Below are 27,404 nucleotides of genomic sequence, written 5' to 3'. Positions count from 1 at the left end.
ACCGCATCTATTATTATTGTCGCTTTTGACGTCAAGACGAACAAAAAGAAAATTGAATCTCAATTTCACGGCTAAAATGATTAACGCAATCGCGGAATCTTCCTTTTATTATGAAACGAAAACCGCATAATTTTTTACGTGTAAGAAAATGATGCGTTAAGAAAAGCAATTTAAATCACATAAAATTAATTTTATTTGATTGCAGCAGGCATTATTGAATATTCATAACACTTATAATAAACTCACTCGTAATAAATCACATATCTTCTGGGATGAAGCACCAACTTGTAAAACATGAGACAAGCCACGGCGAGAACATAGGTCACAATCATTGTGTAAAAGAAATAAATCGACCACCAGTTTTCAGTAACTGATGTGGCGTCTGGTCTATAAACGAAAAAGCCGGCCGCGAAGTTCTCGACGAAAATGAGCGGCCAATAAATTACCATGATGCGCGTGATTTTCTCAAACTTGACTCCGAACTCGACTAAACAATACAGCGATGAAGCAGCAATTAAAATGCTGCGCCATATTTTCACAGTTGACCTATCGCTGTTGACTGTAATGACGGCGGCCATGGCGGCCACGTGGCCAACTACCGCACCTAAGGCCACGAGAGCGGCCACTAACATGTATGGAACGATGGTCAATAGCCCGCCGAGGGCGATGGTGCGTGAAATGAAAAAGAGGAACCAGTGCAGATGGAGAATTCCTATGCCAGCCGTCGAGTCGCTTTCCAAATATTTCCGACCCTTTTTTCGAGTTGGGAGCTGCAGAGCTGATCTGCTAGAAAATTGAAAATAAATCAATATGTTCAATTAAAATCATAAATTTAATTAATTAATTAATTTCATACATTAAATTATTTAATTAAATTCATTAATTAAATATTTTAAATTTGAAGTTGAAGGAAGAAATTCTAATTTTAGTAGTTATATTGTTATATTTTATTATTACCTCCCTACGGTGTCGAACTTGCCAGGCGGGGGTTTAAGAGAAGTAAATTCAGGAGGAGCAGGGGCAGGAAAGTCAGGTGGTGTGATGATGCTTGAAGCCGCAACAATCGAAGTTCTGTTGCTTCCGTCACTTTCGATCGCTTGCAAATAGTGATAAGAGGACCTTCTGTTGGCCGCGTCCATACTTGCCGCCATTCGCTCACTTCTTTCAACATAAGAATATCGCAAAAAGGGCATTTTCTTATAATCGTTCTCGCTCAAAATCGAATCCATTTCATTCGAGTGGAGCACACGAGACGGGGGCCTGTTAGGTGCCAGTAGGCTGGACGCCCTTGGAGGCAGCGGGGGCGGAGGAGGCGACTGAGGAACGTCAGCTTCGATGCCGCTGTCTGTGTTTCCGGCAGGCAGGACAATAGTCAAGGGCGGGAATTTCAAAGCCCTTGCCGAGTCTGGCACGTCACTCGTCTTCTTTGTCCTTTGTTCTTGCGGCGATGACTTCAGAAGAGGTCGACTTTGTGAATTAGAATGCTTGTCCGAGATCAGTTTTTGGTGCGGCCAGGGGGCGACGTTTGCGTCTTGCGACTCGAACCGGGAGAACTTGCTCGCGAAAATCGTCACAGACAAAATTGAAGTAAATGCGCAAACCACCTGGAGCACGCCTGAGAAGGAATAATTTGAAAAAAATTAATTTTTATTTTTTATTCCGTGTATTGAAAAATTCTATTGTATTATAAATTTTATTTTCATTGCCAGACATTTCATGCATGATTTGAAAAGAATAAGAGGGCCGCTTGGAATCAACGCCTTTGTTACATACACACAATGTAAAAGTTTAATTTTACATTAGTTCTTTTCCTTGTTAGCACGTCAAATTCTTTTTAATAGATTTGACGCGATCGTCATTTTTTGCAGTAATGAAAACGAGCTTGAAATAATCTTCAGTGACTGTGCAATTACTCTTACCGAGATTGACGTCCGCAATGAGAAGGAGCTGCATCATTTGCAGGAGAGACTGAGGCGCCGCTTGAAAAAGCGCTCTCCACGCTATGTACCATTCAATGCGTCTCGGCTCCTCTGCCCTTCGCTCCGCCAACTCTCGCTGCTCTTTGCTCTTTGAGATGCTCGCTTCAATTAGCCAAAAAAGCTTTTCCAAATACCTAAAGAAGAACAATTAAATTTATATATTTATTTTAATATCTTTTAATTGCAAAATATTTTGCGTAAATTTTAGTAAATAAAATTGAGCTGCACAATGAAAAATTTAAATTATTTCTAAATAAATATGCTCGTTGTATCCACTCTGCGGCTCTCTGGCTGTTTTTTTTTTAATTTTCTCAATTTTTTACTTATTTTAATGGAATAGACGGAATAAACAATATTAATTAAGCATTACCTTATAAACGCAAACATTGGACAGAATAAAATGTCCAGCACTCTTCCCACGACCTTTTGCCATGTCTTTTCCTCCTCGGAAGTGAACAATTTCACAGTTTCGTGAACTCCATACGCAACAATCGGCACAAATACGAACGACAGGCATACTCCTCCGGCCCACGGCACCCTCTTGAAAAGCTCGATGGACACGGCCACGTCCGATACCATGTCCAGGATGAAAATGAACAATTGTAACGCCATCAAAGTGGATCGCCACGCGGCACTTACTCGAGCCTCTGTAAAATAAAGACAATTGTAATAAAAATAATACACTGTTGGGCAAACAATGAGGCTGGATTTGTCACAAAATATTTTTTAACGTGTTGAAATTGGGCGGAGTGTAATAGTGAAATGTGATGTTGCGACCAAGATTATCATCTCTTCGGTGTCTTGTAACTATAAAACAAATGCAAATATTATGCAACATGCATAATTTCGATTTGCTATTTTTATTTAACTAAAATTAAAATGATTTTTTTTTCAAAGTCTTTACCACTCTCAAAAAGTTGATCCATGGTGCTGTCACATTGAGTAATCGTCCAGGCACTCCTCCATGTTATCAGATAGCTAAACTAGACTTTCCAATCACTCTGCGGAGCCGCGAATTTTCCCATTTTGCAACGGCTGGGCTAATATTCTCCTTTTGGTTGTAGAGCCCCTGTCACCGTTCGTGTGTTTTCGAGCCGGGTTTAAAACAAACTAGGGACACCGTACGTGAGAAATACAAAAGCAGCCGCCGACTTGTTTCCAGTCATTAACTCAGGAACTCACTAACTCGCGTTTTCTGGTGCTGATGACGCCCCTCTCTCGGTTTTGATAAGATAAGATTTCGAAAGCTCTTCTCCTGTAATCGTCTCGCTGCTGCTGTTGGCCTAACATTGCGCCCGCGTGTTTTTTCGGTGAATGTCTGTGTCTATGATGATGACACACAAGTGCGGCGATACGCTCTTTTTGGAGGCAAGTGAACGCAAAAACGAGTTAAAAAATGCTGCAAATAACTTGGCGTATCAAAATACAAAAGCGCGTCAAGTTGCTCAACGGCCATGCTCAAACTGTTATTGCACGCCGGTCACGGACACTGAAAGCATTTCCTCTGACACACGCATTAATACGTCGAGTGTCACTTCTTGTAGGTTGACAATGGCAGTGGTTTGAAAATATGCACACGAATATTTTTTCTTTATTAACATCAACAATATTTTTTATTTGCTAAAAAATAATGAGGGATATTCACACGCTAAGTTAGCTTACGGGAATTGCAGGTACTAACTTAGCATAAGAACATTTCCCATTATAAATTTGAGAAAATAACACAGAATTTGCTAATTTATCTAATAGGAAAGTGCAAGTCTCTAAAAATTAATTTATATTAATTGGCATTTTTGCAGCAGTAGTTTTTTTAGCTCTTGTAAGTTTTTGTGTCTACAAACAAAGTCATCACAATTTGCCTCAAAAACTCTGGCAGTAACTGAAGAGAAGCGCTCTGAAGGCAAAATATTTATTAATATATATTTTTTTTAAATATAAAATTAAAATTTTCCTCTACTTGCCTGTAATTCGTGAGACCAATAGCCAGAGGTCCATTTCATATGGCCTATAGTGGCGACGGCACTTTTGGAAAATGACTCAGGTGAAGGGTTGAACAGTCCTGGCAACAAGTGAACGTTGCTCTGAATGAAATCGGTGTCTACATAGCCCGGTGCCAAAGTTTGCACTTCCACTCCAGTTCCTTGGCATTCGACTTTAATGGCCTCTGAAAAGCTGTGCACGTAGGCCTAGAAAAAAATATGGTAAAATTTGTTAAATTAATTTTTTATTCTGTTGTTGGTACTTTGCTGGCAGCGTAAATTGATGAAAAGGGATTCGGTGCAAGGGCGGCTACAGAGGAAACGTTCACAATCAGCCCCCGACCACGCGACTTCATCTGTGGTAGCACAATGTGCACCAAATCCGTTAGGGCACAAATATTCAAATTCAGCAGATTCCAAATATTTTCGCGAGGCAAGTTTGCAAAATAATTCGGCAGTCCACCCGAAGTCCCTGCGTTGTTCACTGGGCATAAGGAATTTAATTTTTTTATTTGAATTTATATTATTTTATATTAATTATAACTCTTTTATGGCTTACCCAAAATTCCAATATCCAATCCTTCTATTGCCTTTGCGACCTTCTGCGTGGCTTCCAAACCAGAACCCAAATCAACAGCCACATATTTAGATTGAACGCCGTAAGTTTCAGCTGTAAAAAATTATTACATTCTTAGTTTGGATGTGGTTTCGTCAAAAAAGTTTTATCAAGCATATTACCAATTTCTTTGGAAACACTTTTCAATTTCTCTTCACTGCGGCTGACAAGCATGATGTTCATATTTCTCTTGGCCAACTCAATTGCGTAATATTTGCCGATTCCGTAAGAGCCGCCGGTGACCACTGGAATGGAACAATACTTTTTTCTATGATCAAAATCACACTTGAAAAAAAATCCGAAAAATAATATTCAGCAAAAAAAACCTTTTTTAATAATAAAATCTTGTATGAAGTAATTTAAAAGATTTTAACCTTACCTGCCCATGAGCCATAGCATTTTTTTAGATCTTTGGTTTGTTTGAAAAGCGCGCAGACGAAATAATGGTACAAAATATAAGTGATGACCAAACCAAAGTAAGAGACGACAGCCAGCACAATAAGTGCAATTGAAATAAACGCTATCCAAAATAACACTTCCATCGTGTCAGATCTCGCCTGATTAACTGGCGCGCGGTCTTCGAGAGGAAAGAGAAATTTCATCCTGCACCGCTCTGCAGAGAGAAAGTATAAACTCCCCACTTTTCCATTGTTTGGATGTAGTGGCTGGTAATCGTTCTGCTGCATTGCTATTATTACCATGCAAGTTATTCTATGCGTGCAGAGCAATGATTCATGAAAATAAGATTCAAGAGGTACTTTTAAACAGTTGAAATAATAATTTATTATTTAATATTACATTTGAAAATGAGATTATGGCAAATGATGCGAAATATTGGAATAAAACAGGAATAAAATGTTTCAGTTTGCCAGCTTTTTTAGGAAAGCACAACGATGTAGGATTTTTTGTATTTTTTCTTCATGATGTTTATAGACTCCTTAATTAATTATACCTCTATTCCACATTTGTCTTGTAAATTCTCCAAGAAGTAAGCCATGATTTTCTGCCGCATATTCATGGGCATGAATTGAAATATCGCACTCTGAAAAGATAACGGACCATCACAAAGAAATAAGGTGGAATATGGTAATTTAATTGTAAAAGATGTGATAAAAAAAACTACCTGAACTTCGTGCGCCACGTTTCCAGAGGTGCATTTCATGTGTCCAATCGTGGCGACAGCACTCGCGGCGTAAGCCTGAGGTGTAGGATTGAGGCAGGCGGGAAGTCGATAGCTTTTGCCCTTGCCAAAGCTATTTCTCATAAATCCTGGAGATAGAGTTTGAACCTCCACTCCAACCTCCTCACACTCTGTGCGAATCGCCTCGGAAAAACTTTGTACAAAAGCCTGCGAATTTTTTGATTGATTATTATATTATTCCACATATTAATTTTTCCTACTTTGCTGGCTGCATAAATAGGAGAATGAGGATTCGGGCTCAATGCCGCCACTGACGAAACATTCACTATCAGTCCTCGGCCTCTCTGTCTCATCCCTGGCAATATCACATGCACTAGATCCGTCAGCGCGCAAATGTTTAACGACAGCGAATTCCAAATGTTTTCGCGAGTCAACTTGTAGAAGCTACCAGGAACACCGCACAGTGACCCAGAATTGTTAACTGAAATTAAATTTTTATTATTTGATTGATTAGGAATTTTATATTAAATATTAAATGCATTTAAAATCTGCCAACCTAAAATTCCAACATCCAGGCATTGAACTTCTGTTTCTACTCTGTCTATAGCCGCATGACCTTGGGTTAAATCCACAGCAAAATATCTTGTTTCAACGCCATGGGCTTCACCTGCAAGAAGTGAAATCAATAATTTTCATGTTGCGATTTTTGTGTGCGTACAATTGGCACACACAGAATAAAATTACGAACCTATTTCTTGACTGACGATTTTTAATTTCTCTTCGTTGCGGCAGATCAAAAGTATGTTCATCTTTCTTTTTGCGAGCTCTATAGCGTAGTACTTTCCTATACCGTATGATCCCCCTGTCACAACTAAAAAAGAAAAGTGTGTATTTTAGTATCCTAAAGAGTTTATATTGATGAAACAGGCAGCTTAATTTAAAGTTATCTGCATATTTTGCCTGAAGCAATATAAAACTAAATTATTAAATTTTCAGCGCAATTTTAAATTATTTTATGAAAAGGTCGCGATAATCAATTAATTATCAATTATTTCAGTTATTATATCCAGATAAAATACAAATTTTTTTTGAATTGAACAACCAGTTAATTTAACTATTTAACAGAAAATAAAATAAAAACTACTGGATTTAATAATTTTTGTTTTAAAATTAAAAGGAGCGGAGATAATTAAAATTTTTTATAATTTTTATGATTTATAATTAAGATTTTTCCAGGATAAAAGTATTTCTTACCGGCCCACTCTCCATAGCATTTTCTGAGGTCTCTCTCCTTTTTGCAATACTTGCAAATGAGGTACTTGAAAACGACTTTGAATACCACAAGCGTGATGTACAATTTAAATAAAAAATAAATTGCCAATATGAAGAGTGGTATCCAAAAGTGGATGGAAATCGGCGACTCCATCCTCCTCAATCTCACAAAATCCACTGAAACAAACCACGCCGTCCAACAAGAGCGAATCCCTACCTTTCAAATTACCTCTGCATGCAGTGAGAGCAGCGCCTCTTCTCACTTGCAAGTGGTCACCCAGTGACCTACAATTTGCTATAATCCTGCTTCTCCTCTTTTTTCAAGGCACCACGAAATTTAAGAGACGTCAAATATATTTTTTTTAGTGCCGAAAAAGCTAATTTACAATAGCGATAAGATAAAGCGTTTAATTCAAGTAAAAAACTCCACATTAAATGATATAATGCGTGTGACAAAACGCAATGGTTTTGCAGTTTTTTTTTTTAGCGTCCTGATTAACTATGATGACCATGCGAAAGTGAAGAGCTTGCATAAAAAGCACGTTCTTCTGTAAACAAACGGAAGCTTTTTATTTCACTTAAAGTTCCACAGTTCATTATTATAAAGTCTGTCTCCATTGCAATTAGTAAAATAAACAATGGAGGTCTCATGTCATCTTAAGGAAGTAAGCCATTACGATTATCCGCAGTCTGTACGGCAAAAGCTCAAGCCAAGTTTTCTGAAAGATGCAATTAAAATTTAAAATGCATATTTATTTGAAAACATTTCAGTTTCAAACCTGCAAATCGAACCACAATGTTCCCGAAGTCATCTTCATGTGCCCAATTGTAGTAACAGCACTTCTGGCAAATTTTTCAGCTGTTGGGTTTAAAAACTCTGGAAGTTTACTGCGCTTTGTTTCGCAACTAAGCAGTGTCGTTTGTACAAAACCAGGCGTTAGTGTTTGAATGTCGATCCCTGCGGCCTCACACTCTGGGCGAATCGCCTCAGAAAAGTTCACCACATACGACTATCAATAAAACACATTCAATTAAAGTATTAATATCTTTCAATTTATTGATAACAAAATAATAAATTTACCTTGCTAGCTCCGTAAGTTGAGGCGTGTATCATTGGAGCAATTGATGACACTGATGACATATTCACAATTAGTCCTTTACCCTTAGCACGCATTGCCGGCAAAATCAAATGGACCAAGTCAGTAAGGGCGCACATATTTAGTGACATCAACTCCCAGATATTTTCACGCGTTAGTTTGTGAAAGAAATTTGGCAAGCCGCCGGACGAACCCGCGTTATTAACTGCAAAAAATTAATAAAATTAATTTTAATGAGAAAGAATGATAATGAAGGCTTTTTAAAACCTAAGTAAATTTTATCAGGTTTTTTTTATTAATTTTTTCCTATACACACCCAAGATTCCAATATCCAAATGTTTGATCTCTTTATAAACTTTGCCAATGGCTTCTTTACCCATACTCAAGTCAGCAACCACATATTTCACCTGCACTTTGTATGCTAAAGCTGAAAGTATTTTTTAGAAATTTAACTAGAATGACGATATATAAAAAAATTAAACCTATTTCGAGTGCCGCCTGTTTAAGTTTCTCTTTAGTGCGACTGACCAGAATTACATTCATATTTCTTCTCGCTAATTCCATCGCATAGCACTTTCCGATTCCGTAAGACCCGCCGGTCACCACTGGAAAATTGTATTTGCTCACACTCAGAAAGTCATTGAGAAGGGAAAAAAACGTACCTGCCCACTCTCCATATCGCGCACGCAGATCTTTCTCCCGTTTGACGTAAAAACAAATATAGTACCTCACAGTGATTATGAGGACGAGAACCAAAATATACAGGATCAACAGAACAAAAAATGCCTGAATTTGGAACCCTAACCATAGTAAGAATTCCATCGTCACAATTTAAAAATGAACCCAAGTTGCACCGTGTTGGTGCCACGACTGCTGGGAGATTAGGCTGGTGGTTTCTCTTCAGCGAGAGTTCCCCACTCGATGAAGATTCTCACATGTATACATAATGCGTCCTCAAGACATTGACCTACAAATCGCCATGAACCTCACGTATTAGTCAATTTTGGCCATCTGCCGCCTTTGGTGACCATACAATAGAGAGGTCAATGTACAAGCTTGAATTTGGAATTTGATTGTAAAAAATTCTTAAAATTTATTCACACAACTTCAACAGCCTTTTTCTGAGAGGATTTCGTATCTTTTTTATTGCTTACAATGTTTGATGCCTTATGTAAATATGGTGATTTGCTTGAGCACATTTAATAATTATTTTATTTTCATTTAGTAATGTTTTTAAATTTGATCAACTATTTAGCTGCCCTTCATTGTATTAGGCACTTTCTTTGCGAACCTTCCTCAAATTTGTATTCATCAGAAGCATCATTAGTTTCATTCCAATCCATTTAGGTAAAACCATTTCCACGCCAATATACTGAAACAAATTATTAATTTAATTATCTCAAGGCTAATTTGTATCTTTCTCTTAATTATGATATACTTTGCAACCGGCATTGCAATTAAGTACAATTATTCTATAATTGAGTAACACTTAATTTGTAAATTACTTGAATCTCGTGTGGCCAATAGCCAGTGGTTGTGCTCGCGACGCCGATTGTGGCCACGGCGCTTTTGACAAACTTCTCGGGTGTTGGAAAGAGAAGCTTGAGCTGCTTTCTTGCATTGCTTTCGCTGCAAATCCTGGTGTTTACAAAACACGGGCAAAGCGTCTGCACTTTGACTCCAGTTTTCCTGCACTCATATCGCAGCGCCTCCGAAAAGCTTTTAATAAATGCCTGCAAACATCAAAATAACAAACAAAATCACAAGATACGTTAGGTTATTAATTTGAAGGTCGGGAGGGAAATTAATCCTCAGCCAGCGCAGCCTTTTCCCATGTGTGCATGTTATTAACTTAATGGCTCCCTCAAGGCAGATTTTACAACCAGGAACCAAATAATAAGTGTTAAAAAAATTTGTAAATTAGAAGCTTTTTTTATGTTTAAAAATTCCTCATACTTAAATATTTTATCTTTTTGTACCTTACTAGCCCCATATAGGTTTACATAAGGTGCAGGCAAAAGTGCCGACGCGGATGCGATATTGACGATCAGTCCCTTTCCATTTGTCTTCATTGAAGGCAGCAAAAAATGAGCCATTGAAACCGCAGCACACACATTAATACGCAGCATATTCCACATTTCCTGGCGGGTCATGTCTTCAAACTTATTTGGCAAACCCAAACCAATGCCCACATTGTTTACTGAAATAAATCAAATAAATTTTTTTAAATGAAATTCTATTTTTTGATTGTTGATCTAAAATACTTATGATTAAAATAATATTGCTTTACCTAATATTCCAATGCTCAAATCTTTAATTTCTGATTCAATTCGTTGATACTCTTCTTCGCCAAGACTGAAATCAGCCACAATTGTTCTCGTTTTCACGCCAAAATTACATTCTAATAAAAAAAAAAAAAAATTAAGCATAATTTGATTTTAATAACTAGAATTACTTTACCAATTTCGTTTGCAACTTTTTTCAAATCTTCTTGCACATTGCTGATTAAAACCACATTCACCTTCCTCTTTGCCAATTCAATTGCAAAATTTTTTCCTATTCCGTCTGATCCACCTGTCACAACTTAATTCAAAACAAATTATTTAATTTCAAATTAAATAACTGATGCTGTTGCATTTACCTGCCCATTCGCCGAAGCATTTCGTAAAATCCTTTTTCTTGTAAAATATCCTCGAGATGAGAAAAACGTGCAAGAATAGCACTCCTCTGATGATGAGTGGGATCGCAACGATCAAAATGCAGATCAGGGCAATGATGTTGTAAAGGATCCAAATTAGCTCCATTCTGCTCTGGTACCAAAAACCGACTGACATGATATTGCATTTTCTGTTTTGTTTACAAAAAAGTTAATCGGCAAATTATCCCCTACCAAAGTATTGCTGTGTGCAAACCTGACTGCAAACGTCAAGGCAGACCGCGTGGAATATTTTATGCCTTTTTTTGACCTTCGCCGCTGTTTGTCTGCCAGAGCTAGAAAAATCTCCCGCCCAAGTTCAGACACCGTATAATCAATCAACTTTCAAACAACGTTTTTAATCATTAAAGTTAGTTGCTAATAAAAGTATTTATTAATCTAAAACAGAGGCATGTATTTGCTTCTAAAGATACACTGCTCACAAATTGAAATAGAAACACGAGAATTTTGCAAATATATTACAATATTATGTTAACAAATAAAACATGCTGCAAAAAATTAGTTAAAAATAAAGATAATTTGCAATTAGATCTTGTTAATTAACATATCAGAAGCAAGCGAAAAAAAACAAGATCAAAATGGCCAAAAGATGTGAAAAAAATTTGATTCTAAACGTTCATAGAACACTGCTGAGGATGGCTGCGTGCCTTTCGTCGATTCGTATTCATGTAAAACATCATCATTCTCATTCCAAACCACTTTGGGAAAATTCTCTCCATGGCAATGAACTAAAATCAAATTATAAATTTTTGCAGAAAAAATTGTTTTCGTTTACCAAATCTCATGAATTAGAGCGTAATAGCTTTTTTTTATACGCGAAAAATTTGCATACCTGCAACTGGTGGGGCCAATAGCCGGTAGTCAAGCTCGTGAAGCCAATCGTCGAGACTGCGCTGCGGACGAAGTTTTCAGGTGATGGATAAAGCAGCGAAATTAGCTTCCAAGCGTTGTTCCCTTTGCACATTTGCGTATCGACGAAACTGGGGCAAACTGTCTGCACCTCTACTCCAGACTTTCTGCACTCGTAACGCAAAGCTTCAGAGAAGCTTTTGATGAATGCCTTTCGTGAAAAAATAATCAATTTTATTTCTAGTGCCTAATATTCAAATGGGCAAAAGATTTTTTTTGTATTATTATCTTATTTCACTAAGTCACTTATTTACTATTTAATTTTGCTTTATTTTTTAAACTAATAATTAATTAATTTTATTAGGAAAATGTTAACCATAATGTTAGAAGTACTTCTGTTGGATTAAATTTTAGAAGCCAAAATGACACTTTCTTTTTATAAAAATTATTACTTATTTTTAACGATTATTAAACATTGTTTAAAATTAATAAAGTAAAAAACAATTTTTTTTAAGTTAGTTACCAGCAGTTAACAGTTTGTTATTTTAATCCATTCTCAAACAACGTCGTTTCTTATTGGTGTAGAAGTTAGCAATAATAAGATTCATCGTGATTTTGCTTCCTCGATCTCTCTCATCTTTTCAACATTTAAAGAATTTCCAAGTATCTGATGCATTTAAAATAAAGTTAAATACGAACAACAATAAATAATTATTTTTGTACTTGTTAGACAAACTTAAAAATTTTTACGCTTGCATGGGTCAAATTTTTAATAGAAAGTTGCAAATTTGTCTTAACACGAATGTATGGATTTAGCCCATAGCTACTCTGCATTTGGTTTAATAGTTTTATGACTCTAGATTCTAGGCTAAAAAAAATGTTAATTTGAGCGGCTCTATGGCGAAATACTTGCAAGAGCCACCTTCGTGCTGACACAGTTAAACCGGTTTTAAATTTATAAGCTAGATTTTTTCAACTTTTCTTGAAAGGCAGGTGTCACACACAGATCAACGCCGACGCTTGCATTAAAAGTGAACGTAATCAAAAGAATAAAAAACTTAAAAAACCGCCGAAATTTGATTACTTTATTCATACTTAATTGATAAAATATACCTCTTAGCAGCTCTATGATAATTTAAAAAAAATCTTACTTTGCTTGATGCATATAGAATAGCGTAAGGTCCAGGAAAGAGGGCTGATGCAGACGCAATATTTATGATAAGCCCCCTTTCGTTTTTCCTCATCAAGGGTAATACGAAATGGGACATTGAAATAGCTGCACTGACGTTGATTTTCATCATGGTCCACATTTCGTGGCGGGTCATGTCCTCAAGACGATTGGGCACACCAAATCGGACACCAACGTTATTGACTGAGCAAAATTGATGGAAGGCCGATGGTAGAATAAGTAAATTACAATAAATGATCTGGTTGCTTACCTAGCACTCCAATGTCCAAATCTTTTAGTTCCACAAATATCCTTTGGTATTCATCTTCACCCAGACTAAAATCAGCTAGGATAATTCGCGTTTGAACTCCAAAGCTACTTTCTGCGAATTTATTGTTGTTTATTAAAATGATTTATGTCAATATTTATAAATTCATTACCTATTTCAGTTGAAACGCTTTTCAATGCATCTTTGACATTACTAATTAAAACAACATTTAGCTTTCTTTTGGCTAATTCTATAGCGTAGCATTTGCCAATTCCATCGGATCCACCAGTGACAACTTAAATATAAAATTAATATTAATGTAAATATTCATTTTTAATACACGAGAATTTTCTCTCACAGTAAACACAACGTTTCCCTCAAGTTCTTTCCATTTTATTTAAGATCAAATCGTGAACTACTTTTAAATTGAAGACAAATTTAATAATTTGATTAATCGGAAATTCAAATGTATATAAAGTGGTATTTCCTATAAAATTTCCCGTCGTCTTGGAAGTAGTCTTTAGAGTCTTTGTACTAAATGAAGGGCCTTACCTGCCCATTTTCCATATTTTTGTGAAAAGTCCTTCTTCTGGCAGCATAACTTAGCCAAGATAAAAACGTAAATGAAGGAAGCAATCCTTGAAACAAATGGAAGCACTACAATCAAAATGCACAGCACAGCAAAAATGTTGTAAAAGAGCCAGAGTGGATCCATTTTGGTCGGTTTCTTTTGGGTCACTGCCGTAAAATTGGGTTTATTTCCCTGGCGATGGTGGAACCAGACAGTTGTGTCTGATGAATCCCCTCCTAAATTTTATGAAAGATACTAAAGGGATGCCACGTAAGTGCACACGATCTGTCAGTGAAAGGGCAGCCTATATCAGAATAATTATTATATCAATTTCCACAATATATTTTTTAGTCTATAAGCTTTGATTTTATACAAAAACCATTTCTGGGAGAGATTTAGCTGCAATGGCTAAACTCGATGCTTGAATTAGGCGCAAATTTTTTTATATTTTATTTTTTGGATCATTGGAGATAATAATTGTATGTTTTGATTTTATGCCTCGCGCCACTCTGCAAGAAATCGTTATTAGACCATATAGTACATTGTGGTTGTGGATTAAAATGTTCGGATAGTTTATTTTTATTTATTTATTTATTTATTTTTTTTTTTTATTTTTTTTTTATTTTTTTTTTTTATTTTTTTTTTAGGGTCAGGCCAAGACACAGTCTTGTCAGCCTGTACCCTTTATTAGTGGTGCGGAAGGCACTACCCATTTTTTTTTTTTTTTTTTTTTTTTTAATTTTGGTTAATTTTACTATGATTTTTAAGTCTCAAGCTTACTAACTCTGTACAATTCAAAAGCAAGAGCGCAGCGGCAGGAGGTCTGATATTAATTGAGACGATATAATGTCAAGTATTAATTAGAATAATTCGTGATTTACGATTAATTAAAGACTTATTAAATTTTAGTTGTCTGATTAAGTTTGGCTCTTCAACAAGAGGCCTACTGTTAAAACCGTGAAAATAATTAATTATTATGGTTACTAGCAAAATCTTCTATTCTGGAGCATAACCTAGGGAAAAGAGTTTTTTACTCTCTAAATCCCAATTGCACAAGTAAACAACAATTATAATTTTAAAGGTGTTCCAAATTGAAGTAAATGGGAATGCTTTTAGTTAAAGAACTAAAGAATTAAAGAATTTAAATAAAAAAATAAATCAATGATATCAACTGCAATTTTACTTTGAAATAATAATATTAATTTTCTTATCGTATAAATACGTTCCTTTGTTATATAAATTTTTATATTGTAAATTAATGTTATACAGCATGATATTAATAAATTAGCATGATTGGGCTACATTTTGTATGGAAATGAAGGTGCAGTTTGCATGATTTGAAGTGGAGGCGAGACATATAATTATTGATGTAGGTTACTAGAATATTTATTTCATGCTGTTTTTATTTATCTCTTAAAAAAGCTGGGCATATTTTGCAAAGAAATCGCAATACTTCTGCAGCTGTGCAAGAATTTTAAAAGAATAAACTGAATAAAAAGATCTTTTTTTTTTTGTAAATTTCTTCGCAGGTTTTCTTTGCAAGCCCTTACGTTTAATTATAAAAAAACACTATGCCGCATGAATATAAGGTCCAGAAGAGGGCAATTGCTGCAGACAGAAATGTTTCGGGTTAAATGAAATGGGGGGCATCGAAAAAGCAGCATTGACGTCAATTCTCTTCATGATCCACTTTTCAGGCCATACATGTCTCAAGGCGAATGGACATACCAATTAAGACACTACAATATAGACTTCAAAAAATGTATGACAGAGCAATGATTATAAGAAATAAATCAAATTGCAATAATGACAAGTTTGCATAATACTCCAGTGTGGAAATTTAAATTTAAGTCAATATTGTCATTGAGTAGTTTTTCTTGGCCAGATTAAAATCAGCGTTAGAATTGCAAAATTAATTTGTATACGCTTTTTAATAGAGTAAGGAGAGTAAAATAAAAAATTTTGAACTCGCAAGTGTGGTACCTATTTTAGTGCTTCTTCCACATTGCTATTTATTCCCTTCAAATAATATTACGAAAAATATTATTATGATAGGGTTGATGCTTATAGTGAAGTTTTGAGTGTTCCGTAAGTAAAGATAATTTTCCTTGTATTGTTGTATTCTATCAAAATAATTATAAAAAAAAATCATTTTTCATATACTGGCATTTATTAATATTAAATTTTAAATATGTACAACAAATCGCTCTTATTTGTATGAAATAATAAGGCTCTCAATAGAAGCTACAAGCACAATAAATGAAATTATTTTAAATTTATATCATTGAATTCCAATTAAAAAATTTCATTTTCAAGGTTTCATTGATTTTGTAAGCAATTTTTGAGTTCTCATTTTTAACGGATTAATATTATATCTGCGCAACCAGCGCTTACATCACTCTTGTTTTTTCTCTTGGCTTTTAAAGTCCTTTACTTCAAAACTTTTTGCACTTAGCCAAACAAGAACGCGGCGAGGTAAAAGCTCCGCGCAGGCCGTCTAACATGGAAAATATTAAATAAGATAGTATATTCTTTTTTAACTTTTACTTCAACGCTTACCTGGATATCATGGGCCATGCAACCTGCGGTACTTCCTACTTTTCCTAAAGTCAAAACAGCATTTTTTGAAAAATCCTCTGGCGTTGGAAAGAAAAATGCTGGATAGAGTCCTGCTCTGCTTTCGATGATTTTTGTGTCCACAAAGAAAGGGCAAATCGTCTGAACCTCAACGCCCGTTTCTTTGCATTCGAATTTAAGGGCATCAGAGAAATGTTTCACAAAAGCCTTGTAAAAATTTATGAAAATTAATTTTTTTTTATAATTAAATAAATTTTATTTAAACCTTGCTGGCTCCATAAATATTTGCAAAGGGTGTGGGTGCCATTGCGGAAGATGAAGCTACATTAACAATGAGTCCTTTTCCCTTTGATTTCATTTTGGACAAAACAAAGTGAGTCATGGAGGTGGCTGCGCCCACATTGATCATCAAAAGACTCCACATTTGATGACGAGTCATGTTTTCAAACAAGTTAGGAAGTCCTGCAGCTGTTCCCACGTTATTTACTAGAAAAATTAGCTAATTAAGTTAAGTACTTCTTACTATGCTGATGTACTCTCTTGGATTTTTTTAATAAAATATGCAGAACAGAAAACGTTTTTACCTAGAATGCCTATGTCCAGTTCTTCTATGACTTTGAAAATTTTTTGGTGTTCCTCATCTCCCAGGCTGAAATCGACGAATATTAATTTTGTCTCTACGTTGCTCTCATTCTCTAAAATTTTTATATTTTTTGTTTTTATTAGAAACTTTGATTTTATTTTCAAAAAAAATATACCGATTTCTTTAGCGGTGATATTTAGATTTTCTTCCTCGTTGCTAATTAAAACGATATTTATGCCTCTCCCTGCAAGCTCTTTTGCATAATGCTTTCCAATTCCACTAGAGCTGCCAGTGACCACTGCAAATCATACATTTGAATTGTTTTTGCCTTCAATAAAAATTAAAAAGCAGAAAAAAACAGAATAATTATATTTAAAGATATTTCCTCACTTTTATTGGTTAATTTTAAAATAATTGTTGAGGAAAAAAAGATAAATTAAATTTTTACCTGCCCAGAGTCCATAGTCTTTTACTAAGTCTCTTTGGCTAAAGAGGATGTTGGAGAGAAAATGCAAATAGAGAATTTTCGCCCAGGTGAACATAAAATGCAGCAAAGCTCTGGTCACCAAAACGAGGGCCATTAAGGAATAAACGTCCCAGAGATCCATCTCCGACAAACAGTGAAGAGTGACTAACGCCCCAGACTACAGCACTTACCCATTACAATTCACTTGAACTGACTTGAAAATGAAATGGTTGCCTACAGATGCAAGATGTTCTCATAATGTTTTATTCAAAGCCACAAGACCATTGCAATTGTGGTGCGTAAAAGCGTGAAAACAGGCAAGTTCATTCTGTGAAGTGTGGAGATAGTTTTAAAAGGATGAAGAAATGTAAACTGTGCAATTTTATTGCTTTAAAAGATCCGTGCCTAAAAATACTTCATATAATAATAGTCTAATTAAATACAATTTCTTTCTTAATTCATTTAAATTAAAAAATGTTCAATCAAAATTAATACCATAATAATGCAATTTATACCAATCTCGTACTCTTCAACATTTTTTTCACTAATTAGAACAAAATTATGTTAATTATAATATTTTTGTAACAATGAACAAAGTTTTATCGCAAGAGATAATATTTTTTTAAGGTGCCATTGAGAGTGGAGCGTAATTTTTCTATTTTTTGCATTTGCGATCTTTTACATTGATAAACTTTGAACAAATCCAAGCCCTCCAACTTCTTGGCAAGTATTCTCCTGTTGTAAACTACCAGTGAAAATTATTAATTTTTGTTATTCAATTATAAATATCCCTTACCTGCAAATCATGAGCAAAGCATCCAGTCGTTGTGACGACCTTCCCAATAGTTGCAGTCGCACTCTTAGCAAAATTTTCTGGTTTAGGAAAGAAAACTGATGGCAGGTAAGATCTTGCATTGCTCTCAACAATATCCGTGTCCACAAATCCCGGGCACACAATCTGGAATTCCACGCCGGTCCCTTTGCACTCAAAAATCAAAGCCTCAGTGAAACTCCTCATGAAAGCCTCAAAATTGAAGATTTTCTTATATATTTATTTCCTGCATATATGGAAAGTGGAAATTAATCATACTTTTGATGCTCCGTATATGGAAGCAAAAGGAGTTGCCCCTAAAGTAGTAAGAGACACCATGTTAACAATCATTCCCCTGCGTTTCCTTATCATTTTGTGCAAAACAAAATGCGTCATTGACGCTGCTGCGCACATGTTTATCATCATTATAGCCCACATTTTATCTCGAGGCATCTCCTCAAAATAATTCGGGAATCCTTCAGCTGTTCCAACATTATTGACTACAAATGAAAAAAGAAGGACTAAATATTTTTCGATATAAAAAATTAAATAATTACCAAGAATGCCAATATCTAGGTCGTCAATGACTGAGAATATTTTTTTATACTCCTTTTCAGTGCGACTAAAATCGGCGCAGATTATTTTCGTCTCGACGCCAGTTTCAGCTTCTGTTTTTAATTAATTATTTCCTTTATAACACTTCAGACCAAAAAGTTAAACTTTCATACCAATTTCCTTTGCAGCTTTCCTCAAATTTTCTAGCCCATGGCTGATCAAAACAATGTTCATGCCGCGTTTTGCTAATTCTATAGAGTAACCTTTGCCAATGCCTCTTGAACCGCCAGTGACAACTTAATTTGAAAAGAAAAAAGAATATTATTTTTTTTTTCATTTCATGTGCTTAAAGAAATCAGTATTTTTACCTGCCCATTTTCCATAGACCTTGACTAAGTCCTTTTTCTTCCACAAAATCACCCAGATGAAGTGCACATAAATTGGTACCACCAAGCGATAAATCAGCGGCAAAGCAACCAAAATAACCACAACATCGCGTAGGTCTAACTCTGCCAGTCCCATGATGCCTAATAATTATAAATAAAGTATGTGACAATAATTTGTCAGTCTATCCTCCTCCTAGCACCTTACAAACCTGCGGCCGTGAAAAGTATTTTTTTTTCTTACTTCTAGGATGATAAGACATTTGCTTTATCTATCCAACAATCATTTTCATCTAGTCATGTATGTTTTAATGATTTTTGAATTTTTTTTTTAGACATTCGTTATTCAAAATTTGATTTAAGAAATTAATGTTAAAGATTTGCAATAGATACTTCCCAAGGCCCGCGCGTCACAAACAATGAAACTGAATTTAATTAATTGTTGCTCGAGCTCTATTATTTGGTGCAAGAGAATTTTCATTCAATCATGAATTTTAGCAACGATCCAAATTTACTCTGTTGTGGCGTGTGGATCTTTTGGGTTATCTTTATTGATGGCTAATGAAAATTTGAACTGATGTATTGTTATTATTATTATTATTGCAATAATATAATACTAATTAAACTACAAATTTAATCCAGCGAATTAAATTTGGACTAGAACAATGATTTTAGACTTTATTATCGCTCGAATGCTAAACACAAATATACATAAATAAATAAATTCACACCAACAATTGCGGTTGTAACTGCAGATTCCTGCTCGCTTGTACATATCAGTCGGAAAAACTGTGACCATGCAAAAAGATTTTTTTTCACTTTTCAGTGAGGATTTTTCATTCTATTTGTACAAATATGATAATACAATGCTATCCTCAGCCATAAAAGCTCCTCAATGATAATGCATTTTTTTTTTCAAAATATGAGCCACTGGCAAATATTGTAAAATATGCCTATCCTGAAAAGGTAAGAGGCGACCTTCACATTATTTTTTTACACAGAAGCATTATAATAAATTTCTCTCCTCTCCTAGCTGCGAAGAAGCCATCTCAAATTTATCCGCACATCAATGCTAGGCAAATCCTGTATTTTTTCTAATCAGATACAAATGAATAAAGGTTCAGTTCCCAGTAACTACAACAAAAATGTGAACTGACAATTTTATCATATTGAATTAAGATAATCTTTTATAAAGCAAAAAAAAAATGAATTTTGCTCTAGCGTTATAAATAGTTATTTTTATTATAGAATCTTTCGATTCAATTATTTACAATTTAAAGTTTTATAATATACGAGATATATAATTATACAATGCCAACCTGATGCTAACGGTTTAAAATATTTTACATATTTTCAACACGGATTATTAAAATATTTTCAAAATCACAAGAGCGCAACCAATTATGCGGAAAATACATTGCAACTTCCAACCCCCTACTAATTTGCATTTTCCTTTCGCTCAAGTAGATAAAAAAATTAAAATTGTATAATTTTGTGGGTTTACCGCGGCGGCTGATTCTCTTTTTGATATCGGATACCAAGCGTTTTAGCAGACATCTTTTAGTCATAAACCCTTTCTTCTCTTTTTAAAATTTCTAATTTTTATATCGATTAAGAAGAATAAATCGAATAAATATTAATAAAATCCTTTTTGCCATAATATTTTTTCTCATCCATGTATTCAATGTATTTCCAGGCGCGTGCCGTTGCCGCGTCTTGAGGGCGAACAGTTCCAGCAGCGCCTACCCTCGGGGAAGCAAAAGCAACAGCGGCGCACGCGCACGGATTTATATTTGATTGATGAAAAATGGGAGGCGGCCTGGAAATTGCATAATCAATACTCTATTTTGAGATGGAATTTCTCAAATCCCACCGCCTAACAGCATGAAAGTCAACTTGGTAAGCAATTTGACAACTAATTTCACAATTTCAGCGATAATTTTAAGCCATTCGAGCTCTGAATGCGGAAATATTTTTCTCTGAACTGTTCTCCAGGGCTCGGCGCTCGAGCTGCGCACCCCTTTGGGTACCATTTTCATTTACCCTCCGTTCGGGATGCACAGATAATAGTAAAATGATTTTTTCCACGATTTAAAAAATTTTATTATTTCTATAATCTGAGAGAAAATATCCTTGTTTCAGTTGTTTTTGTCTTTGGCCGTCGCTGTTGGACTGGCCGTGGCCGTTTTCGGGCCACCCCATGTGTCAAATGCACTCTCACCCAAAGATGACAACGTGTTGCACATCGCTGGCATTTTCCCAATTGGTGGCAAAGGAGGCTGGCAAGGTGGACAGGTAATTAGAAAACTCATTTGTTAAGAACACGAGTAATAATTACGGAATTTTGAAAATTATCAGGCCTGTCAGCCGGCTGCTAGATTGGCGCTTGAAGATGTGAACAACAGGACTGATTTATTACCAGGGTTGAATTTAAAATTGCACTGGAATGACAGCGAGGTAAAAATATAAAATATAATTAAAATGAAAATTAATTACAATGATTTTAGTGTGAACCTGGATTGGGAGCTTCTGTCATGTACAACCTTTTGTACAACAAACCTCAAAAACTTATGTTGCTGGCTGGATGCAGTACAGTTTGCACAACTGTGGCAGAGGCTGCAAAAATGTGGAATCTTGTTGTGGTGCGATTTTCAATTTTTTATTAATTAAATTTTTTTATACATTTTGCTCTTTTATAGCTCTGTTATGGTGCGAGCTCTCCTGCACTGTCGGACCGTAACAGGTTCCCTACTCTTTTCCGCACCCACCCTTCAGCTACGGTGCACAACCCTACTAGGATTAAGTTGATGGAGAAATTTGGCTGGTCCAGAGTTGCAATTCTCCAACAAGCTGAGGAAGTTTTTATTTCAGTAAGTTTTAATTTGAATAAAAAATTGTTTAAAGAATTTTCACGAAATTTGGCTTACAGACTGTTGAAGACTTGGAAGCAAGATGCAAAGAGGCTGGAATAGAGATTGTCACCCGCCAAAGTTTTCTTTCTGATCCTACTGACGCCGTCCGAAATTTAAGGCGTCAAGATGCTCGAGTGATAGTTGGACTGTTTTATGTTGTTGCTGCGAGAAGGGTCCTCTGCGAAGTGTACAAGCACAAGTTGTATGGAAAGTCATATGTCTGGTTCTTCATAGGTAATTTTAACAAATTGGATTTTGAAACTTAATTTGTAAGTAAATTACCCAGGTTGGTATGAGGATGATTGGTTTGAGCAAAATCTGGAGAAAGAAAAAATAAATTGCACAAAAGAGCAGATGAGAATTGCAGCCGAGGGTCACTTGACAACTGAGGCTTTAATGTGGAATCAAAACAATCAAAGAACACTGTCTGGAATGGTATTCATTCAAATATATGTTTGAATTTCTCATTAAAATAATTAATTTCTCCAATAGACCTCTGCCGATTTTCGTGAGCGACTGAATGAGGCTTTGAAAAAAGAAAATTATGATATCGACAATATGCGTTATCCAGAAGGCTACCAAGAGGCTCCCTTGGCATATGATGCCGTTTGGGCTGTTGCTTTAGGTGAATTATTTTCCTGTAAAAACTTTTACTATTGATATAATGAAATTCCAGCATTCAACAAAACTATGGAAAAGTTGGATCGTGTGGGCAAAAGCTTAAAGAATTTTACTTACACGGACAAGGAGACTGCTGATGACATTTATTCAGCTATTAACAGCACTCAGTTTCTTGGAGTTTCTGTATTAATTAATTTTATAATTATAGACTTTTGTTAGAACAGAAATCATTTTAGGGTCATGTGGCTTTCAGCTCTCAGGGTGACCGTATTGCTCTAACCCAGATCGAGCAAATGACTGATGGGAAGTACGTTTTGTTAGGCTATTATGACACACAAAGTGATAATCTAACGTGGAACAATAAGGAGAAATGGATTAGTATGTTTATATTATTTTTGCTAAAGATTTTTATAATATCCCAACTCTTATCTAGGCGGAAAAATACCTCAAGATCGGACAATTGTCAGAACTGTCTTAAGAACTGTCTCGCTTGGTCTTTTCATTTCAATGGGGACCGTATCAGTGGTTGGAATTTTGTGGGCTATTGCTCTGATTGTGTTCAATATCATGCACCGCCATCGTCGTGTTATCGAAACATCACATCCAGTTTGCAATACCATCATGCTTGTAGGCGTTTGCCTCTGCCTGGGCTCAGTTTTTCTGCTTGGTAAGCTGTTTTTGATTGTTAATTTTCCAAAATTTGTAAAAAAAAATATTATAGGTTTGGATGGTAGATTTGTAGAGGCTGAGGGTTACCCTGCTGTGTGTCAGGCGCGTGCATGGATGCTGACACTTGGCTTTACCTTAGGATACGGAGCAATGTTTTCTAAAGTCTGGAGGGTCCACCGACTGACCACAAAGTCAAAGCAAAATGGAATGGTTTGATTCTAAATGTCTTTCCATAACATATTATAAAATATTTATCTCCTATTTTTAGAAAAAAGTTGAACCTTGGAAATTATACTGGATGGTTGGAGGTTTATTTGTCGTAGATATCATACTGATGCTCTGCTGGCAAATTATTGATCCCCTGCAACGGAGCATTGAGGTTTTCCCTCTGGAAGATCCTCCATCCACTGACGACGATATCAAGATAAGACCAGAACTGGAACACTGCGAGAGTCAGCACAATGCTGTTTGGCTTGGTAATTACCAATTAAATTCAACCTAGCTTTTTTTTATCAAATTTTTTTTTTTCATATTATCAGGAATACTCTGCGGATACAAAGGACTAATTCTCATTTTCGGACTCTTCCTCGCCTACGAAACAAGGAGCATTAAAGTATTATTTGATTTTTTTATTATATTACACTTTTGAACAATTATCTTGTTTAGGTAAAGCAAATCAATGATTCACGGTACGTTGGAATGGCGATTTACAATGTGGTTGTACTCTGCTTGATCACCGCCCCTGTCATCATGGTCATTGCATCACAACAGGACGCGAGCTTTGCATTTGAAGCACTTGCCATCATATTTTGCTGCTTTTTGTCGATGGCTCTAGTTTTTGTGCCAAAGGTATGCACCACATTTCATCTGAAATAAATTTTTCCAAACATTAATTTTACCTTGATAGATTGCTGAAATAATTGAGCACCCTAGGGACAAAGTGGAGGCCAAGTACAACACAGATGCTGGAGTTTCGAAGGAAGATGAAGACCGTTACCACAGTTTGCTTGCTGAAAATGACGAACTACAAAAACTTATTGCTACCGTATGTGTATATAATTGTTTTCAATATTGCTTGTAATAGTAAAAATTTTACAGAAAGAGGAAAAGATAAGGATATTAAAAATAAAACTACAAGAGCGTGATGCTATGAAGCTGGGCACTGACGGAACGGCACCCTCTGCTGCTGAAGGAATGAATGAGCCAATCGGTCTTGGTGCTGGAGGAGTGAGGAACAATTTAATCCTGGGACGCATTCACCATGGAAACTCGGCTCCAGGGCAGCTGGAACCAGCAGGTTTGATACTTCCTGATCCTTTAACGGCAAATTCAGATTCTGCAATTGGCCCTATATCTGGCTACACAAGAAGTTCCCAATCAGACTTTGAATTTTCAGAATCATATCTATAAAAGTTACTTATCATGGGAACAATATTCTGGACTTCGCATTGCTCAGTAATCACACAATCATTGGCATTATTTTTATCTCTAAAATACTATTATACATGATGAGGTCATATTTTATCTATATTTTCATAAAACTTTGGTAGCCGCCTTTATGGTGTGTATAAAAATATAAAACACTTCTTGAATCACAAGTTTAAAAATTTGACCCTTAATCTTAAAAAGTAGCAATCTATATACATATTTAAAAATGTAAATTATAAATTTGCGTTGCTAAATTATACTTGCACAAAGAGTTCATTTAGAAATGAAACCAAAGGCACAATACATGCAGAACAAAAATTACTGTCATATATTTAAACGGATGGTTGTTTGTCTCCTTCTCACAACCTTTGTTTAACTTCTGCTAGGTCGTGGTATGGGGGCACGAAACTCAGCTAACCTCAACTCAGCTTGAACGAGAGATTATGGATTTCGGGTTTTTTGACATCTCATTTTCATAGCATGAATTTTTAATGTATCTAGTCGTTTTATCAAGCCATATTTTATATTCTAGTCTTTTTGAGAAATTTTTTATTTTTGAATAGTGTTTTAATATCTTATTTCATAGAACATTGGTTATGAGAAGGAAATTTAATTTCAGTTGATATTAAATTATTATATTTTAATGTTAATGCTTCGTTCATTGGTATTGATGGAAATATAATCAATGTTCAATGAAATTGAAAAGTAACTGTTGATATTGAATTAATAAAAAAACTGAAACAGCATAATAGTCATTATTTGCATTTAACTTTTTTTTAAAATCTTGTAGTGTTGCATGTTGGTGTTTAAATTTAATGTTCCTCTAATTAATGTTTACTGGAAAATATGTATTGCACGTTTCCTAATTTAGAATTGTTAACTGCTTTGCAAAAGTGGATAAATGTTAAAATACTCTTGCATTATGATAAAATATTATCAAAAGAAAATAGTTTATTGTACTCACAATCTTTATTCAAGTTAAATTTTGAGAATCTCTTTAATAAATGTAATAACTGTAAGGCAATGAGATATTTCATGCACAACACAAAAATGAGCACAAAGTGTTTGATGTTTGGCAGTAAAATATTAATATTGTACACAAATTTTAAGGAATTAAATTGAAAGATTATGTAGTGGAGCCATATCATAAATACTCATTTGACTGTACTGCTCTTTTAGAGGGATTAAAATGGCATTATCTAAAATCTGGATCACAGATAATTAAATGGCTTTTCTATTCACATCCCGCCTTCCTTTGAAAATGCTCGCACAAATTTTTTCTTAATGTACGAACCGATTCGGCCAGCAACTGGTTTTTTGTCCGAGCTACTGCTTCTATTATCCTCTTCCACAGAAACTTTTCTTCTAATACCACTCACATAAAATGTTTTAATCTCCCAATTCAGTTCAAAGTCTTTCATAAGCCTCTGAAGCATTCGCAAGTAATCCGTGTGATCATTTTCATCCACCCGGTAGGCTAGTTTTTCAAGCACTTCCAGATTTCGCAGAAAAGCTAATCCTTCCTCAGAAACATCATCTTCTCTAAACGTCACGGCCAGAGACCTTGTTTGGTACAAACTTGGTTTTCTTTCTTTGTAATATAGTAATTAATGATAGTACCTCAGCTCCGGAAAACTGATGCTGATGGTTTTTAGAATCTCGTCGTCGCACTCTAGTTGTAGTAGCTCAAGTTTTACTAAATTATTAAACTTGAGAAGGTCACACACTGACACTTTTAAATTAGAGTCCAGCCAGAGGTTTTCTATTATTTTCAAGCGCGGACCGCAATGTCTGATCATATATTTATAGACTTCCTCTCTGTGCTTCTCGTCAACATTTGCAATGCATGCAAAGTGAGTATTTTCATTCAAGAGCATCTTGGTAAACTTTGCCGTTAAGAAACGATCTATTCTGGCGTTAATGTACTCAATCAGCGTTTGAAGAACGAACGGAGCTTCAAATAAAATTAAAACAAAAGACAGTAATTTAGTTACAAATTTTCTCACCTAATAATTCAAACCCCTTGAAATTTTCGTATTCATTTTCATAAAAATCTCTATTTTTCAAAACAATATCCATTGCAAGATTTGTCAGAGAAAGTGGACTCCTCAAGTAAACGCTTCGCTTACTACTTAAAGGTGGGTGACCATTTGGAATTTTAACTGCCTTATCCTGCTCTGCTCCATTTTCAGAGGCGCTAAAAAAATACAATGAAGTTAAAATTACTCAAGTTTTTAATTTTAAATCAGTTTTCAAAAAATATTTTTAAGTAATTTCAATAATTTTTTTTTTTTTAAATAATTTGTGACAAACCATTTTGGAATCAAGTCATTCAAGTCCATTGTTCGCAAGTGCTTCGCCACAACTCAACTGCACTCTAAAGCTTGATTTTTGCTAAGGAGATGATAAGCGCTGAAGTATGTGCGGGTTAACATTTTGTGTAGGAGAATCGGCTGGGCTGATATCACTTCACATGTCGCAGACTGAGCAAGTTGCTGTCGACACACTGGCTTGATTTACGTCAAAAACAAATTAGCACTTGTTCTCATATCCTTTGTCGAGTATAATCTCACACTAATCCACATTCTACCCCCGTAATTTTATTTTAAAACAGATATTAATAGACCTATATATTGTTGGCTAATCCACATTAATGGGAAAACCGCAGATAGATTTCAGCAATTGCAACACTATTCTTATCAAAGTGCCCAACCCAATTGATATGGTTTGCGTCAAAAATATT

The 27,404-nt window shown here is 35.3% G+C and overlaps 6 protein-coding genes across 9 annotated transcripts in view; 1 reads left to right on the top strand and 5 right to left on the bottom strand.

The window, feature by feature from the left end:
• LOC132201384 (gamma-aminobutyric acid type B receptor subunit 1) overlaps positions 1-26,587 on the top strand; it is a 32,159-nt gene extending 5,572 nt beyond the window's left edge. Inside the window, exons 2-18 of the mRNA XM_059627523.1 lie at positions 20,728-20,930; positions 21,174-21,326; positions 21,390-21,488; positions 21,539-21,673; positions 21,731-21,901; positions 21,961-22,177; positions 22,230-22,378; positions 22,436-22,568; positions 22,620-22,747; positions 22,801-22,942; positions 22,998-23,231; positions 23,286-23,443; positions 23,502-23,709; positions 23,773-23,846; positions 23,900-24,082; positions 24,141-24,278; positions 24,332-26,587. Coding sequence (XP_059483506.1) covers positions 20,916-20,930; positions 21,174-21,326; positions 21,390-21,488; positions 21,539-21,673; positions 21,731-21,901; positions 21,961-22,177; positions 22,230-22,378; positions 22,436-22,568; positions 22,620-22,747; positions 22,801-22,942; positions 22,998-23,231; positions 23,286-23,443; positions 23,502-23,709; positions 23,773-23,846; positions 23,900-24,082; positions 24,141-24,278; positions 24,332-24,643 — 2,649 coding nt within the window. The 5' untranslated portion in view covers positions 20,728-20,915 and the 3' untranslated portion in view covers positions 24,644-26,587. The remainder of the gene's footprint in view (positions 1-20,727; positions 20,931-21,173; positions 21,327-21,389; positions 21,489-21,538; positions 21,674-21,730; positions 21,902-21,960; positions 22,178-22,229; positions 22,379-22,435; positions 22,569-22,619; positions 22,748-22,800; positions 22,943-22,997; positions 23,232-23,285; positions 23,444-23,501; positions 23,710-23,772; positions 23,847-23,899; positions 24,083-24,140; positions 24,279-24,331) is intronic.
• Positions 176-3,183, bottom strand: LOC132200593 (uncharacterized). 2 transcript variants are annotated; one of them, XM_059626186.1, is made up of 5 exons: positions 2,884-3,183; positions 2,350-2,626; positions 1,920-2,113; positions 958-1,615; positions 176-783 (listed from the first exon to the last, which is right to left on the bottom strand). In XM_059626186.1, the coding sequence occupies exons 1-5, from the start codon at positions 2,903-2,905 to the stop codon at positions 243-245; spliced, it is 1,692 nt and encodes a 563-aa protein (XP_059482169.1). In that variant the 5' UTR covers positions 2,906-3,183; the 3' UTR covers positions 176-242. The 2 variants fall into 2 exon arrangements, with proteins under 2 accessions (XP_059482169.1, XP_059482168.1); XM_059626185.1 differs by having other exon boundaries at positions 176-786; positions 2,884-3,179.
• LOC132200594 (hydroxysteroid dehydrogenase-like protein 1) lies at positions 3,625-7,536 on the bottom strand. Of its 3 annotated transcripts, XM_059626187.1 has the most exons (11): positions 6,970-7,506; positions 6,464-6,586; positions 6,272-6,382; positions 5,976-6,196; positions 5,698-5,922; positions 4,954-5,616; positions 4,697-4,819; positions 4,518-4,628; positions 4,222-4,442; positions 3,941-4,165; positions 3,625-3,873 (listed from the first exon to the last, which is right to left on the bottom strand). In XM_059626187.1, the coding sequence occupies exons 6-11, from the start codon at positions 5,273-5,275 to the stop codon at positions 3,790-3,792; spliced, it is 1,086 nt and encodes a 361-aa protein (XP_059482170.1). In that variant the 5' UTR covers positions 5,276-5,616; positions 5,698-5,922; positions 5,976-6,196; positions 6,272-6,382; positions 6,464-6,586; positions 6,970-7,506; the 3' UTR covers positions 3,625-3,789. The 3 variants fall into 3 exon arrangements, with proteins under 3 accessions (XP_059482170.1, XP_059482172.1, XP_059482171.1); XM_059626189.1 differs by lacking the exons at positions 3,625-3,873; positions 3,941-4,165; positions 4,222-4,442; positions 4,518-4,628; positions 4,697-4,819 and having other exon boundaries at positions 5,330-5,616; positions 6,970-7,164; positions 7,217-7,536; XM_059626188.1 differs by lacking the exons at positions 3,625-3,873; positions 3,941-4,165; positions 4,222-4,442; positions 4,518-4,628; positions 4,697-4,819 and having other exon boundaries at positions 5,330-5,616; positions 6,970-7,536.
• LOC132200595 (hydroxysteroid dehydrogenase-like protein 1) lies at positions 8,908-14,116 on the bottom strand. The gene is made up of 12 exons (XM_059626190.1): positions 13,638-14,116; positions 13,258-13,380; positions 13,089-13,199; positions 12,801-13,021; positions 11,633-11,860; positions 10,997-11,528; positions 10,726-10,931; positions 10,545-10,667; positions 10,375-10,485; positions 10,064-10,284; positions 9,590-9,817; positions 8,908-9,456 (listed from the first exon to the last, which is right to left on the bottom strand). The coding sequence occupies exons 7-12, from the start codon at positions 10,916-10,918 to the stop codon at positions 9,355-9,357; spliced, it is 978 nt and encodes a 325-aa protein (XP_059482173.1). The 5' UTR covers positions 10,919-10,931; positions 10,997-11,528; positions 11,633-11,860; positions 12,801-13,021; positions 13,089-13,199; positions 13,258-13,380; positions 13,638-14,116; the 3' UTR covers positions 8,908-9,354.
• LOC132200551 (hydroxysteroid dehydrogenase-like protein 1) lies at positions 15,827-19,204 on the bottom strand. The gene is made up of 11 exons (XM_059626087.1): positions 19,017-19,204; positions 18,822-18,944; positions 18,651-18,758; positions 18,373-18,593; positions 18,079-18,306; positions 17,265-18,027; positions 16,992-17,114; positions 16,818-16,928; positions 16,499-16,719; positions 16,216-16,440; positions 15,827-16,153 (listed from the first exon to the last, which is right to left on the bottom strand). Exons 1-6 carry the CDS (start codon positions 19,168-19,170, stop codon positions 17,938-17,940), a joined length of 924 nt encoding a protein of 307 aa, XP_059482070.1. The 5' UTR covers positions 19,171-19,204; the 3' UTR covers positions 15,827-16,153; positions 16,216-16,440; positions 16,499-16,719; positions 16,818-16,928; positions 16,992-17,114; positions 17,265-17,937.
• LOC132201391 (uncharacterized) lies at positions 25,596-27,363 on the bottom strand. The gene is made up of 4 exons (XM_059627543.1): positions 26,975-27,363; positions 26,668-26,858; positions 26,282-26,615; positions 25,596-26,224 (listed from the first exon to the last, which is right to left on the bottom strand). Exons 1-4 carry the CDS (start codon positions 27,001-27,003, stop codon positions 25,900-25,902), a joined length of 879 nt encoding a protein of 292 aa, XP_059483526.1. The 5' UTR covers positions 27,004-27,363; the 3' UTR covers positions 25,596-25,899.
• Between the last annotated feature and the right edge of the window lie 41 nt (positions 27,364-27,404).

This window comes from Neocloeon triangulifer, unplaced genomic scaffold (assembly GCF_031216515.1).
Source record: "Neocloeon triangulifer isolate White Clay Creek 2 clone unplaced genomic scaffold, ASM3121651v1 ptg000014l, whole genome shotgun sequence".
Classification (NCBI taxonomy): Eukaryota; Metazoa; Arthropoda; class Insecta; order Ephemeroptera; family Baetidae; genus Neocloeon; species Neocloeon triangulifer.
Note: the sequence above shows the minus strand (reverse complement) of the source record. Positions and strands in the feature narration are given on the sequence as shown.

Coding starts and splice junctions, on each gene's coding strand:
- LOC132200593 (XM_059626185.1), bottom strand. CDS start 2,905: ATGGATCAACTTTTTGAGAGTG. Junction 2,627..2,883: donor GGATCAACTTTTTGAGAGTG/GTAAAGACTTTG, acceptor TTTATTTTACAG/AGGCTCGAGTAAGTGCCGCG. Junction 2,114..2,349: donor CCAATGTTTGCGTTTATAAG/GTAATGCTTAAT, acceptor GTTCTTCTTTAG/GTATTTGGAAAAGCTTTTTT.
- LOC132200594 (XM_059626187.1), bottom strand. CDS start 5,275: ATGGTAATAATAGCAATGCAGCAGAACGATTACCAGCCACTACATCCA. Junction 4,443..4,517: donor ATTGGATATTGGAATTTTGG/GTAAGCCATAAA, acceptor CCTTATGCCCAG/TGAACAACGCAGGGACTTCG. Junction 4,166..4,221: donor CAATTTACGCTGCCAGCAAA/GTACCAACAACA, acceptor ATTTTTTTCTAG/GCCTACGTGCACAGCTTTTC.
- LOC132200595 (XM_059626190.1), bottom strand. CDS start 10,918: ATGTCAGTCGGTTTTTGGTACCAGAGCAGAATGGAGCTAATTTGGATC. Junction 10,668..10,725: donor ATGCTTCGGCGAATGGGCAG/GTAAATGCAACA, acceptor TTTTGAATTAAG/TTGTGACAGGTGGATCAGAC. Junction 10,285..10,374: donor TTTGAGCATTGGAATATTAG/GTAAAGCAATAT, acceptor GATTTATTTCAG/TAAACAATGTGGGCATTGGT.
- LOC132200551 (XM_059626087.1), bottom strand. CDS start 19,170: ATGGGACTGGCAGAGTTAGACCTACGCGATGTTGTGGTTATTTTGGTT. Junction 18,594..18,650: donor CCTAGATATTGGCATTCTTG/GTAATTATTTAA, acceptor TTTCATTTGTAG/TCAATAATGTTGGAACAGCT. Junction 18,307..18,372: donor CCATATACGGAGCATCAAAA/GTATGATTAATT, acceptor TTCAATTTTGAG/GCTTTCATGAGGAGTTTCAC.
- LOC132201391 (XM_059627543.1), bottom strand. CDS start 27,003: ATGGACTTGAATGACTTGATTCCAAAATG. Junction 26,859..26,974: donor AATGACTTGATTCCAAAATG/GTTTGTCACAAA, acceptor GTATTTTTTTAG/CGCCTCTGAAAATGGAGCAG. Junction 26,225..26,281: donor ATCAGTTTTCCGGAGCTGAG/GTACTATCATTA, acceptor GTACCAAACAAG/GTCTCTGGCCGTGACGTTTA.